The following is a 14,787-nucleotide window of genomic DNA, read 5'->3' on the forward strand; positions in this document are numbered from 1 at the left end:
CGTAGGCGCAGTGAATCGGATCCGAAGGGAAAAGGGTTTCCCAGAAAGTGGAGCCCCAGTAAGCACACCCAGCACGATCACAACCTCTGCCGAATTGACGGTACTTAACGAAAAGGATCTCCTTCGTCTGGTTCTCTCAGACCGTAACGGACTACGGAGTGCCGACTCCGTTCACGGCTTAGGGGGAGTGGACACTCTGGTAGTCGTCAGGAGCAGGGGAAGTGGGAAGTGGAAGTGGAAGCGGAAGCGGAAGTTGGGAAAGTGGGTGGGAAAGGGGAGAGAGCCGAGAGAAACGCTAGGAAGGAAAAAAGAAAAGAAAAATAAAAAATAAAAAAGGGTGAGAAAAAAAGAAAAGAAAAGAAAAGAAGGAAAAAGAGAGGCTAAGCGCAAAGCCAAGAACCACACACCAGCAACACTTCCTAAATAATCCTCAGGCACCCCCCTCGTGGAACGCTGCGACTAAGGAGTAAGGTCTCCGTCGCTAACAGTACGGAGTAGGTAACACGCACACCACACACCACACACACACCTGCGACCGAACTGGTTTTACTTCAGGGTCTTGTTTCAAATGAATCCGGTTCTCCCTCCTTTCCCGACTCTAGTATCCATCCGTACAGGTTTACAATTTCTCCATACACTACACTTACATTTAGGACGTAGGTGCTGACCGGGTACCTTAACTAGAGCACTTTCCCGCCGGAGGACCCATGGTCAGCCAAAGTCAATTCTGCTTCTGTGACGTACAATGCCCTGGTTCCTGGTCCCTGATCCATCATCAGACCAGCTCCAAAGATATCGGCCGGAAGTGCGAGTTGATCGAGGCAAGGTGGTCGCTAAGTAAGGTGCGCATCCCGAGCATGCTCCTCTTACTATTAATAAGTGATGTGTAAGGCACAGCCTTTCCAGGCCGGCCAGCCAGCCAGTTCTTTGGTGAATCGATCCAGGTACCCGCCCTTCCCCGTCGCCACTACGTGCGCCGTGATTGGCGAGGCGGACATGACAGCGCCAGGGGTGGAGCGGTCGGCACTCGTGTGCCTGACTAGCAGGAGGTATTATTATTACATACTTACCTTACCTCGGAGTGCAGAGTCCAGAGTACAGAATCCACAGCAGATTCCCAGCCTTAAGTACTCCTCTGTACAGTACATATATACAGCTATATCTTATTATAGTAAAAGAAAAAAGAAACCGGAAGGAAAAGGAGAAGACATGAAACTCCAACACACCTGCCTACACAGCAAGTAAGTAAGTATCCTGTAAGGTACGACACCTCCTCCATGCATGATCCCTGCCCGTTCCATCCCAATGCAGCCTAGTCCCCAAAGCCCAATGATCCGTGCCCCCCAAATGCCTCGGTGGTTATTGGCCCGTCGCCCTCCTCGCGGGAACGAGAACCGGAACAAGTCAACTAGCGGCAAACCTACAGCATCAAGCCCCCGACACTAACCCCGAGGAAGAAGGAAAAAACGGACGCGGATTTCCTGCTTTGCCTTTTGACTCAAGGCTGGAGCTGTCGACGACGTCAGGGACTCAGGGTTGAACCTCGCGCGGACCGGCGGAATTACAATAGTGTGCTTTAGCTGCTTTCCCTCGTTGGTCTTTGCAGGGTGCACACCATGGACGTACGGTACGTCAATGTGCAGGAGGGGAGAGGTAATCATAGAAGCGATATTGTCTTTCTTTCGCTAGGATGCGGGTTATTTTTAACATGTGTCTACGAGACAGAATGTCTTCCCCTCATGTAGGTACATACAGTACTATCATCATGTGTGCAGCAGAACTAGAACGAGTAATTCGAGGATTCAACCACCACCAAACTATAATAAATCACAACGGACATGCGATTCTATTTCCGGCCAAGTGTGTCTTATCCGTTAGTATGTACTATTCTACGGCTTCTACCGCCTTGCCACCTGCCCACCATGCGCCGTCCAGTCCACCATCTAGTATCTAATTCTAGTATCTACATAGTGCAATCCTAGCCTCTCCTTAGCACTATACTAAGCAGTTCATCTATGTACACATCTACCGAGTCGATCCTCGCATCATACACCTACAGTCTAGTAGCAACCATACTAAATCCCAATTAAAATTAATATATCCCCGGAGCCGACGACCAAGCTAGCCAGAAGCCAAGCAGCGTTAGTTTTCCTGACTCGGTCGTCCTTCACGACCTGCTGATCTATTTTTGACCGGAGGGATTGCGAGCCTGCGCCAATGGGAATCGGCTGATCTAGTTTCCTGTGCCTATATTTTTGACTCTGAACTATCACAGTAGACTATTGGACGATTCGTTAGTATGTATTGGATGATTGATAAAAATACTTCAACGTGCATTCTATGTATACTGGGGAAGTTCTATTTTTATCTGCCATCATCCATCTATCCATCCACCTATCTAGTTATCCAGTCGTACATTATCAATCTACAGTACCCCGTACCATGTGCCTGGCTACACAGGACGTGCACAAAGTGCAAAGTTACCTAGACGCCCTACTATACTTCCCAGTTCTATTATTATTTGATCCCCGAGCCCCGATAGTTACGCAGACGGATCGATCGTGTGCGATCGCATGATGCAAACAAAGAAAAAAAACATTAGTTATCCTGCGGTGGGGGTGTAAATTGCCTGGGAGATCGGATCCGATCGTATGACAAGATCGGGCTTTGCCAACAGCCAACACTTCCCTAGCTCTAACTGCCTTATGTAGTTACGCACGGGAGGACGGCGGTTGCCAAGAGGGTATGTACACCTGTATGTGTCAGGGAAGAGGACATTTCTTTATATGGATTGAAATGTTTCACGGAGGAGATACGATAAATACCTATAAGGGGATTTATTGCGATTGGACTGGACTGTGTTTTTGAATGGTGCTAGCAGTTGGTATATATTTCCCCCGGAATATATAGATTACACAAAGTTATACTCTGAGTCTTCGATATGCAGCGAAGCCATCGATTCCCAAACTACATGGGCTCAATCACTAGAATAAATATTGTTAGGATAAAGGGAAAACAGAAAAATATTCTTGCGATATGATCAAACTAACTTACCAACATAACATACCACATGTCACATGCCACCCACCCATCCCATGTAACTATCTACATTGGTTTAGTTCACATACAGGCAACAAGATGCCTGCGCATGTATATATTTCTGCTCCTTGATTTGCCAAGCGAGGCTTTTCAGCTTTTGTTTCATATGTACAGACAGCACAAGGCAGCCCGTTCTCCAGTATACCTAGTAGTCACATACCCACAGCTGTTTTTTGATTCTAGTGCTAGCTAGCTACTCGACAAAACCTTCGTAGGTTTCTAAATCAGTGGGATTTGCATTGACGGATAATTATAGTGTTCTTGGTGTTTAGTACGCTCATAAATAGAAATTACAGGGAGCTTGCATTCGCTTTACGCGACTAATTATCTGCATGTATACTCTTGTAGACTTGCTATATATTTATGGCCTGATAGGTCTCGATACTATTTATATTCAGCTAGACAAGAGGAATAACAAGATAGTACAAACAGAAAAAAGTAAGATACCCTGGAGTTATACATAATTTGCTTTTACCAAGTTACAAACACCAGAAAAACCTCAGTCAAAGTAATATGTATGTATGTATGTAATCACACCTCATCAATGCCATATACACATGTAAGTAACATCATGCCATGCTGCCCACATCATCAACAACAACAACAACAACGTACAGTATCAAAAAGGAGCGACAAAATAATATCCGGGGTATCCACTTGCCAACGCCAGAACGCTGATAAAGTCAATAGTACAGGACAGAATCAGAAAACCTCCCCCCCCCCACACCAAACGAAATAAAACAGAGAAGAAGAAAAAACTATTAACAACAGATAGAGGTGGTAGTAAGTAAAAAGAAGAAGAAAAGAAGGATATGTATCCACAGCCATAGAAACCTACAGCCACCGCTGTGCTCGTGCTCGAGCGCATTTGTTAAAGGAATCACTTCAATTGACCCTTCCGAATAGCACCATACCCCTTGGTGAACAGTTCATGGACCTCGACGGATCGTCGCCGAGCATGGGTGATTTCCTCATCACCTGCCATACCGGCGGGACCTCGCCCACCAGCCGGACCGTCAATTTCCTCCATCTCGACGTGCCCGTCACCCGTCTTGCTCATGACTCTCGGCCGGGCCAGCAGCTCCTGGACCTGTTTCTCGCGGGCCTCGGACTCCGTGAGATCGCGCGCGATCTCGAAGCTGGATTTCTTCTTGCCGTGGTCCCAGCCCTGCTGGAGCTCGGAGGCGGCGGCCTCTTCGAAGCGTTTGCGGATCTCCAAGTCCTGCTCGTACTCCTGGAAGACGTCGACGTCGGACGGGAAGAAGAGCGCGCGGAGGGCGGAGACGGTCATTTCGAAGACAACGACCGCGATGACCGTCAGGAGGAGAACGGCCCAGAAGGCCAGGTCGTGGCCCGATTGGAAGATGAAGTTGCCCGGGACGTGGTAGATGCCGTCGCCGGAGTGGATGTCGTACTGGCGCGAGAGGATCAGGTTCCAGACGAAAAAACCGCCGATGGAGATGATCATCACCACGAGGGAGAGGTAGGTTTTGTTATGGACCTCGAGGGCTTGGAGTTTGGTGTTGATGATGATAACGCAGGCGGTGTAGGTCAGAAGGCCGGAGGTGAAAATGTCGCTGCCGGTGTGAGTGAAAAGGACGTTGGCGAAGAGGCCGAACATGATAAAGTAGACGGCCATCGCCTCGCAAGTCGCCATAAACGTCCAACCGAGAAATAGTCGGATGTTGAACCCGCCGTGTTGTTGGCCTTTGGTGTACAGTTCCGGAACGGCAAGTAGTGTCGATGCGGACAGATCTTTGGTGAAGATACCCAGGAAGATGACAGCCAGAGAAGTGAAGAGCGTATTGAACATACTCAAGCCCCATGGCTCGTACAGACTTGTACCCGTATATCCGTTCCAGCGCTGGTATAGAGCCTGCGTCAAGTAGAAGAGCATTTCCTTCCAGAAAGTGCCCAGGGTGTACTTGCACGCTCGCATGTAGTTCCACCGTCCGTGCACGAGCAACAGTTTCAACAGGAACCGGAACTGGGCGATCGAGTAGTCCGAAATGCGCGCCGCCTGCAGTCCTTCTTTTCCGGTAATACCGATGCCAACGTGGGCCTCCTGGATCATGGCAATGTCGTTGGCACCGTCGCCAATCGCCAGGGTGACGGAATCCTTCACTTGCGTGCGGATCGACTTGACAAGGAAGGCCTTTTGCTTGGGACTGGCGCGACAGCAGATGACCGAGTCCACCATGATGGCCAGGTTGAAGAACCGGACCCTCAAAGTCTCGTCAGCCTCGATTATACCCAGCGTCTGTCCGTCAACAACGACCACAGAATGCGCGATAGTCCGTTTGGTGAGGTCTGCCGTCAGCTTGACAATCGACTGCTCAACCTCGCCGGTCTCGTGGTCTAGAATCACGAGCGTCGAGTAGTCCTTGACCAAGCGACACGAATGACCGACATTGATGGCAGTTTCCCGCTTATCACCAGTCAGCATCCACATCTTGATGTTAGCCCGTCTCAGCTTATCCATGGCCTCGGGGACGCCCTTTTGCAATTTATCCTCGATAGCCGTGGCACCAGTCAGCTCGAGTTGCGCCTCAATCTGCTGGCCGACCTGTTCGGTTTTCTCTTGTCGGTCGACCAGGCTGGTACAGGCTTCGAGGTATGCCGATTTCCAGCTAGTGTACGTGGTCTCGTCGATGAAGCGATGACCATACAGCAATGTCCGCAGACCCTCCGTTGCAAAATCATTCAAATGCTGGAAGCAGCGTTCAAAGACAGCGGCTTCATTGACGACGAGACCCTCCTCAACCAGGTCCTCTTCATCTTCATTGACCGAGCTGCCCGAATCAGAGACAGTAGTAGATGGTCGGCCAGTCTGAGTCGACGGCCGAGGGCTGTAATACTCGGCGTCGTTCCCCCGATTCAAGATCCCGCCGTCCGTCTCCCGATCGCGCAGCCAGACGTCGACGCTGTCCCTCAGGGCGGACACGCGGTGGCCCGAAATGCTCGACCGTCGATGCGTCATGCTGGGCCGACTGAAACTGGGCCGGGGCCCGCTATCTTTGCGGCTCTGGTACTCGCTGTTGCGTCGGATGACCTGGCTAGCCTCGGCTGCTTTGCGTTTGCTGGCGCGCCGCTCGATTTCGGCCACTTTCTCCTGCGCGAGCGACGCCCGCTTAAGCAGCTGCATCAAGACACTATCGGCTCCTTTGCAGAGCAAGCAGATGCGCTGGTCAGGCATGCGCACGACAACAGACATTCTTTTGCGGGCACTGGAGAACTCGATCACGTCCATAACCTCGTATACTTCATTACAGGCCTGCCCTTTGTGCCCATTAGGAAAAGTCCGGATGGTCAGCGTATTGGGCTGACGATCCCAGACAAGAAAACCAAGCTCCTGGGCGGCCATGACCAAGGCCAACTCATCGGGAGATGCGGCCTGGAAAGAAGTGTGTCCGTGCTCATCGGTTTCCGGGATACAGGTATGGCACAGGGCGATGGAGAGGATGAGCATCTTGGCCTTTCGGGCAAATACTGTGTACGGCTTGCGCTGGATGTACCTCAGCATGTCGGTTGTGCGATTTTTGGAATTCGACTGGCCGAATCCCGGCGTATTCCCACGCGCAATCGACGCCGAGCCGGCTCGTGCGAGGTAGGACCTAGCCTCTGAAGCGTTGGACTTGCGACCGATGGCCTTTTTGCCCTTGGCGCTGCGCTTCTTGTGGATGAGCTTCTCCCGATCCCCTTCTTTGGCGGCTTCTTCGCGAAGGTCGAAGTCGTGGTACCATGCCGTGCCCGCGACGCTCATTTTGCGGAAGCGCATAGAGTTGTTGGTGAGCGTGCCGGTCTTGTCGGAGAAGATGTAGCTGACTTGGCCAAGTTCCTCGTTGATGGTCGATGTGCGCGCCTCGATAGGAGTGTCCGTCTCCGGATCATACATGTCGATGTCGGCGTTCAGGAGAAGCATCTGGCAGACCTTGACGATTTCCATACTGACGTAGAGCGAGATGGGGATCATCGTGTTGAACATGATCAGGAACGACGTGAAGATCGGACCGTAGTCGACGTTGGCCTCGGCGAGGTACCAGGCATGGCTCTCGACGTCGCGGGACCAGTACTTGTACGCAATCGTGCAGGCCACTGCGAGACCGACCACGAGGAGTACGATGAGCATCACCACCTTGTTCACCTGGGCCTGGAGGGAAGGGGACTTGATGCGGGGGCTCTTGTTCGCGTTCATACGGATCTTGCACTCCTCGCCGGTGTAGATGATCATGCCGATAGCTTGCTCTGTGTTGCGGAGAATGCTGCCGCGGTAGACGATCTCGTTGTTGGTCAAGGGCAGCTTCTCATTCGCGGATATCATCACATTGCCGTCAAACTTGTAAAGGTCCATGTTCGGGTCTTCGACCGTAAAGTGGATGGCGCTGCTGCAGATGCCGTCGACGGTGCTGCACATCTTAGCCACGGGCTGGCAAGGTTGCTTGTTCTTGAGGTTGGTTTCGCCGTCGAGGGCCATGGTCTCAATGTAGGCCACTCCGTTAGGTCCATCCGCATGAAGTAGGACCATGTCCGCGGGTACGGGCTGATCACGCTCCAGCTTGACGACATCTCCGACTTTGATATCTTCCCATTTGACGGAAGCCCAATTCCGATCTTCACTTGATATCGAAGAGTTGTCGTTGGCGGGTGACTGGTCCCCAAATGCGACGCCCGGACGGAGCACAGGGACAAAGCGGTTGTTTTCTTCTTTATCTAGACGATATCGGCGCCAGTCATCAAAGCCTTCCTTGCCCATGGAAATACCAACGAAGATCAGCAGCGGGATCAGCGTGGTAAATGTACCCGTAGTACTCAAACCGGGAATCATCTGCAGAATCGCTACGACCAGGAAATAAAAATTGGCCAGCTTGGTGAACTGTGCCCACAGCTGCCGGGGGAAGAAGCTCCAGAAACTGTATCGACTGGAACGAATCCAATTCCCGACATAGGCCTTTCCCGTTCTCTCGTCAACTAGCGCTTCCGTGCGCGTAGGATCAAGATCGACGTGGCGGCCATCCTTGCTAGGCGGGATTTCCTTGATCTGAAGAATGGTTTTGCGCACAGTCTCAAGCATGCCCTCAATGCGACCTTGAAACGTCGCAATCAGGGCTCTTTTCTTTAACCACTGCTCATGCGAAAGGGACATGGAAAGATGTCTGCCTTGCTTGAGGCCCTCGGACGGTTCCGAGACGTACGTGGTCGAAGTTCCGTCTGCCGAACTGGACTCGGGCATCGACGTCTGCGACACCAGGACATGGCTCTTCTCGGTTTCCGTCGAAATACGGGGAGGTCTTGCGGCATCCTCTTCCTTCTGCGGGCTTTCTGGCAGCGATGGTTCCTGTGGACTTTCAGCCTGCGGACTCACGGCGTCGCTTAATTCGATAGCCCCAGGCGAGGTCCCGCCCGACTGGGTCTGGATGTTCTTCGCAAATATCGTTCGTCGTAGCGAGTACCCACGATTCCGGGATCGAGAACGACCGGCTGAGTCCGGACTCTGGGGTGAGGTAGGAGAGAGACCATTTCGAGGCGATAGAGAAGAGGTGGTGCTTCGTTCCGGAGACCTGCCGGAGGAAGTTTGCTGCGCGATATCTGTATTAATCGACAGTCCCCGAGAGCGTCGTCGATCCGTTCGGGGCTGCTGTTGCTGTTGCTGGCTGATCTCCTCCGCCGTGGGACGTTCTAGGTCAGTCGAGAAACGCACATGGTGCTGATGGGACGACCGTCGCCCGGAATCCGACAGCGTTCGCGAAGGAGACATGGATGGCCGCGAGGAGACGAGGGACGGTCGGCCTTGACCGATACTATGTCGCGCGGGGATCACATTCAGAGAATGACTCCGCGGAAGAGACCCCGACCTCGACCCCGGGGCGGTATTCCCCGTCGACTCGGATTCCCCAGACATCGGCCTTGTGTGTTCGGTGTCGGTGGTCGTTGGCTGCGGATCTCGATTCGACTGCGTCTCCGCATCTTTGTTGGACATAGCGAGGCAATTCGTATGTGTGCTTATCGGATCGGCCTAAAATTAAGTGGAATGGGTATGCTCAACCGGTACTGCGAACGAGTGACCGGAATGTTTTCCGAGCTAAAAAAAACGGTCGTACTTGCGAATCGATCGGAACTAAACTTCCTTCCCAAATCTCACGCAACGTATACCCTCAATGAAATATACAGCTCGAACAGCTGAGACAGCGAGTGGGTGGTGCAGGCGCAGTTGCAATTCTGGCTCGGATGAAAGAAGCCTTGGCTCATTCTTTCTATCCAGCGGAAGAAAAAAAAAAAAAAAAAGAAAAAGCACACTCCCTCTCACAATATCCGTTGCGAGATGACGTCGAGATCGGCAACCACCTAGTAGCTATTCCTTGCAGCGTAATTAGAATATCCCGCAGAGTAGTGGAGGCAGTCGAACGACAAAGCGCGATAGGAGCGAACGAGGCCCAACGGAAACGACTGTGGGGGAAGGTCGGGCTGTAGGTAGTACCGTCGCAGGCGGGTGGACAAAAAAGGAATTGAGTCCCGAAAGAATAAACAAACGAAGGAGAGACGACGGTTATGAGTGGGAGCCGAAAGAGAAGAGCAACGCAAAGATCAAACCAAAACAGAGGAGAGAAAAGGTCAACAGGACAAGAGCGAGACAGAAAGCAGATTGCAGACCGCAGGCGGCGAAGAGTCAATTTGGGTTGAGTTTGGAGACGACCGAATCCGGTAAGATGCCCGAAAATGGAGAGCCGCCCGCCACCAGTTGCCGCAGGTCCGTTTAACGCAGGTGAGGAATGTCCCCGTTGGAACTTGGAAATAGTTGGGAGCAGCAGGTGCAGAGGTCAAGAAGAAGAAGAAGAAGAAGAAGAAGAAGAAGAAGAAGAAGAAGAAGAATCAGACAACCTTCCACGTTTCTTCCATCTGAACCCCCCACTAACCAGAGGCCAGTCCAGTCCCTGAAAGGCCACGGTTGAGAGACCCACGACCAGAAAGCACCTTAAATTGGCGGCCGTCCAGTCATGGGCGTTGGAGGGGTGCCGCGGTGGCTTGGAGGGGCCACGCAAGATGGAGCCGGGATGCAACCACGGATTGTGCCATGAGGTTTCTGCTTTCTGGCAGCCTGGCAGTCTGGCACACCCTCCATGCAGGATGAAACCTTATAACCATTCTGGGTAAAGAAATTGCGACCACCAGAATAATAAGCAATAAATAAGTTCTCGGCCAATATTTTTTATCCTGTTGACCAGAAGCGTACTCCGTATGTCACCTTACCTCACCTGCGTCGCACAGCCCCCCCTTGCCTACAGCTATGTACCTCTCCGTACTCTGTACGGCGCATGTTCCCTGTGGCAACCCCCCAAGGCTTCGTGATATTCTCCCACCGGTTGCGTCCCAGGGGAACACATGCAGTGTCACTGCAGACATGGAAGTCTAAACGAGTGGAACATTCGTGGACAACGGAGGAGAAAGAAGGCGACTTCAGGCAGTTCCAGTTGGAGACTGTGGAGTGGCTAGTCCAGTCTAGGCCTAGCGGGACTCTCCGTCGACCGAGTCTAGACTAGACTGGGTTCGGGACACGCAGCCCTGTGGAGGAGTGGGAGGCCTGGGAGCCTGGAGGGTGGCAAAAATGACATGATGTCTGACTGTCTCTGTCTCTCTGACGGCTGCTACTGCTGGAGATATACGGAGTATGGGGCGATGATGACGGATTGGGATCCCCGTTCACACTGGCCTTAGGTGTCGAATGACCGACCGACACAGTAGGTATACACCGTCTCCCGTACTCGGTGGGCTTTCCTCGCGTGTGGGCGGGCCCATGCTGATCGTACGAACTACTGAAGAATGGACCCTGGTCCACGCGACTACCGACGTCATTCGGGCTCGCACGCGAGCAGAGGACCGCTAAGCGATCATCAAATACTTACTGATTAGCGAAGACGCCGGCTGAAGTACTCCATACAGGACACGGCGAAAATACGACCACATGGAACTCCTCTGCGTCCATTCAATCTTCGTTGGCTTCGTTGGTACAAGATTTTTCTGTCATTAAAGTAAAGCAGGCAAATCGCGTCGTCATAATGCATACAGACCTGACCGAACACCAGCCTGTATAGTCATAAGAAAACACACGAAAGGGAAACCATAAAAAATAAAACACAATGAAATTAAGTCGCGTCAGACATTATCGTCGTGATCGGCCAGCTTTCATGTCGTCATTCTAGTACCGGGGTGGGGGCGGAGGACCCTGTCCGTAGCCCTGAGGAGGGTATCCCCGGGGCGCACCGGCCTGGCCACCACTAGGGGCTGCTCCATACCCAGGAGGTGCGGGAGAACCGGAGCCATATCCACCGTAGCTTTGTCCGTAGCCGGGCTGCGGGGCTTGGCCCTGACTGGGAGGGTAGGATCCCTGCTGACCATATCCGGGACTGGGACTGTACTGCGCGGGTTGACTGTAGCCGGCAGTGGGAGGCTGGTTGTAATATCCTGGCTGGCCCTGACCGGGGGCCGGGCTATAACCACCTCCGTACTGGCCGGGGGGAGGTCCGCTGGAAGGAGGAGGGGCAACTGCACCGCCGGGACCACCACCCGCCTTCTCGTCCTTGGTATCGTATGACGAATCGATGGCACCAAGCATCAATTTGGCGCACTGCGATTGACTCGTTAGACATATCTCACGGGACGATGGTAGCAGCTACTTACCCAGAGTTCTCGCGTCAGATGAATCGGTGGGTTGGCACGCGACATCTCGTCTTGCTCCACCTCGAAGTCTAAAGGCATTGGTTATTACTGGCTCTCCCCGGGAGACATCAAGCACACTTACTGGAAGTACAATCGATCAAGTTGCCGATTTGAGGATCCTCGTCCAGGCTGGAAAGGAAATCGCGCGCCTTGGTGTCGTTGCCAACCTGCGAAAACTGGAAGGAAACGGCGCCGCGGCCATACGGCGTGCGAGAGACCTCGGAGATGGCGTAGCGGATGGAGTTGGCCACAGTGTCGAGAGGTTCGCCGGCGGGTTGGCCGTCCGTGATGGTGATCACCAAGGCGGGCTTCTGCAAGCGGCCAGCCCGGGCAGGCCCCACGACCATAGGGTCAAGGACCTTGTTCTTGAGGCCGGTTCCCAGCGGGGTGAGGCCTGCGAAGCGGACCCGGGACACGAGCATGTTGACATCGTCGGCATTGCGGATTCCGTCGCCATTCTCCATGTTGTTCATGAATCGCACGGAAATGCCGTCCTCGTCGAAGGTAGATGCGGCCGTCGCGACGATGCCGATGATATTCCTGAGCTGTTCCTTCCTCACGCCCCTCTCCTCGAACTCCATGGATCCGCTATCATCCACGTAGAGAATGACATCGAAAAGAGCGAGCTTGATGATGTCCGTGGCGACCTCCATCGGAACTGCCCATTCGTGCATCAGCTTGTTGCACTTACCGGGGGCATCTCGGGCGAGTGCCTGGACAACCCGGTCCAATTTATCGGGGGGATAGAAGTGCTCCAGGTTCTTCTCTCGGATGGTCGCAATCAAGAGCTGGCGATAAGCGGAGATCTGTTGGTCGGTGGCGGGGCCCACGGGAGGCGCACCTCCCGGAGCTCCGTACCCGGGGCCGGGAGGACCGCCTTGCGGAGGACGAACGGGGCCGCCGGGGTAAGGTGCATTCTGCGGGGGATAGGGTGCGTTCTGCTGGGGATACGGGGAGGCCTGCTGATGAACCGGGGTCAGTAAAGGATTTCCAACGGCACAAAAGATCAAAATGAACTGAACAACGAAAGCTAAAGACAAGGAAATCGATATAACAAGGAGGTGCCTGGGATCGTGTGTACATTGGAAGGAGGTTGCGGAGGAAATCCTCGAGCTCCATATGGCTGAGGCTGTGCCGGGGATTGGGGCGGCTGTCCGTAGCCTTGGGGCTGCCCGTAACCCTGGGGTTGTCCATAGCCTGAAGGAAGTTGTCCGTAGCCTGAAGGGGGCTGTCCGTAGCCAGAAGGGGGTTGTCCGTAGCCCGGAGGTTGACCATAGCCAGAGCCTTGGGGCGGGCCATATCGAGGATCGGAGCCGTACTGGGGAGCGGGAGGATAGCCCGGCTGCTGCGGCGGGGCCGACCCGTAGGGCGATTGAGAAAAGGCCGGCGACATGGGCGATTGTGAGGGCGGAGGACCCGAATAACCAGCGGGGGCCGGAGAATGCGAGGGAACCGGCTTGTTTGGCGGCACAGACGGGGGCACGCCGGCGGGAGAATATGCTCGGTATTGTGGCTGCTGCTGCGGGGGCGGCTTCGGAGCTACCGGCGACATGGGATGGGGAGACTGGGCTGAACCGGGGCGCGGGGGTGGATAGCCCTGATATCCCTGGGGATTATAGTAAGGTCGCGACATGGTGGCGGGATGTTGTCGAGATCAGCGGGGATACAAAAAAGCGACGAAGGAAGTAGCGCCGGTCGCGGGTCCAGCCGATATAAGGCGACGATGGTGATGGCAAGGGCGAGAGAAGCCAGCAGACGATCCCAGAGTCCTCTTTGTCATGCGATGGGTGAAGGTGGGGGGAGGATGGGAGAGAAGAAAGAAGAACCAAGGAAGGGTGACGATCGAAGTTGAAAGACCAAGAAAGAAAACAAGAAAAAAAAAAGCAAAAGAAAAACGATTAGTCGAAGCTTACCGAATTGTTGCCAGCGGAAGGAGGGGCACCCGGATAAGCCTGATACTGCTGGGGCTGGGGAGTGAGTCAAAACAAAGATTTCGATGACGATGGAGGGGCAGTAGGGCTACTTGTTAAGTTATTACTTACGGCGTATCCACCGGCATTCCCAGGCTGCAGCGTTGGGGGCGCTCCTCCGGGATAGGGGGCGTTGTTCCCACTCATGTTCGGAGCGTTTTGTTGACTACTGGCGATCTTGGAAGCAAACTGGACATGTCATACAGCATGCAGATGATCAGTTTCTCACGTCTGTGGAATGTGCAGCTTGGCTGGAAGCGGGGCAGAGACGCCGGGGGGGGGGAGAAAAAAACTGTGCGTGTATGAGAGGATGGGAAAGAGTGGACTTACCCCCATGGTGGATAGAGAGTGTAGACAATGTGAAAGTAAATGATAAGAATGGAAGGCAGAGGGTGACAGGAAGGTGAGGAAGAGGAAGAAGAAGAAGAAGTAAACACAGAGTGAGTAGAGTGAGTAGCTAATAATAATGATGATGATTATGATTGTTGACTTATGCAGAGTGACGAGAGACGGATCCGTTCGTCATCAGACCCGCCCTGCCTAATTTTAGCCGCCTTTCCCTTCTTGCGCCTTCCACCATCAATCATTGTTTGTCGATTATGATTCCTTCTCCAGGTTGAACATGATCTATACAGAATACCTGCACGGAATATACCGCCACAACGCCTCTTACCCTGTCCCAAGTGAACTTTTCTTGTCGCAGGCATCCAGCATAAAGAACAGAATGCAGAATACGAATCAGCACACCATCTGATCTCACATCATCTGACCACGTCCAACTTTACCTTGAGCTTACTCAGAAGATACATTTTAACTTGCGAAACCCAAACGTTCGGATTGGGGTCCCCTGGCTACTGTGTCATGGTCCAAGTAAGTATTTTGTTCAGATCATTCTGCTCGATAATTCTGGACCACCAATGAAGACCGAAAATGGCCTGATATACCCCGGATAACTAACCTTAGCTGTCACTCAGCGGAGACAAGATGGATGCTCGCTGCAGGGTCG

General features: G+C 53.1%; 2 protein-coding genes across 2 annotated transcripts; both read right to left on the minus strand.

Moving 5' to 3' along the window:
• Positions 1-3,979: 3,979 nt before the first annotated feature.
• Positions 3,980-9,076, minus strand: KD926_003423 (aminophospholipid-translocating P4-type ATPase DNF3; the record flags this gene model as incomplete). Its single annotated transcript, XM_053094770.1, has 1 exon — positions 3,980-9,076. One exon carries the CDS (start codon positions 9,074-9,076, stop codon positions 3,980-3,982), a length of 5,097 nt encoding a protein of 1,698 aa, XP_052950506.1.
• Positions 9,077-11,290: 2,214 nt separating this feature from the next.
• rfeF (putative transcription factor RfeF) lies at positions 11,291-14,117 on the minus strand (the record flags this gene model as incomplete). Its single annotated transcript, XM_053094771.1, has 7 exons — positions 11,291-11,719; positions 11,773-11,840; positions 11,894-12,770; positions 12,893-13,417; positions 13,725-13,778; positions 13,854-13,970; positions 14,112-14,117. 7 exons carry the CDS (start codon positions 14,115-14,117, stop codon positions 11,291-11,293), a joined length of 2,076 nt encoding a protein of 691 aa, XP_052950507.1.
• Between the last annotated feature and the right edge of the window lie 670 nt (positions 14,118-14,787).

Source organism: Aspergillus affinis (assembly GCF_023601865.1).
Source record: "Aspergillus affinis strain CMG 70 chromosome Unknown NODE_180_length_50973_cov_82_437972, whole genome shotgun sequence".
In the NCBI taxonomy this organism is placed as follows: domain Eukaryota; kingdom Fungi; phylum Ascomycota; class Eurotiomycetes; order Eurotiales; family Aspergillaceae; genus Aspergillus; species Aspergillus affinis.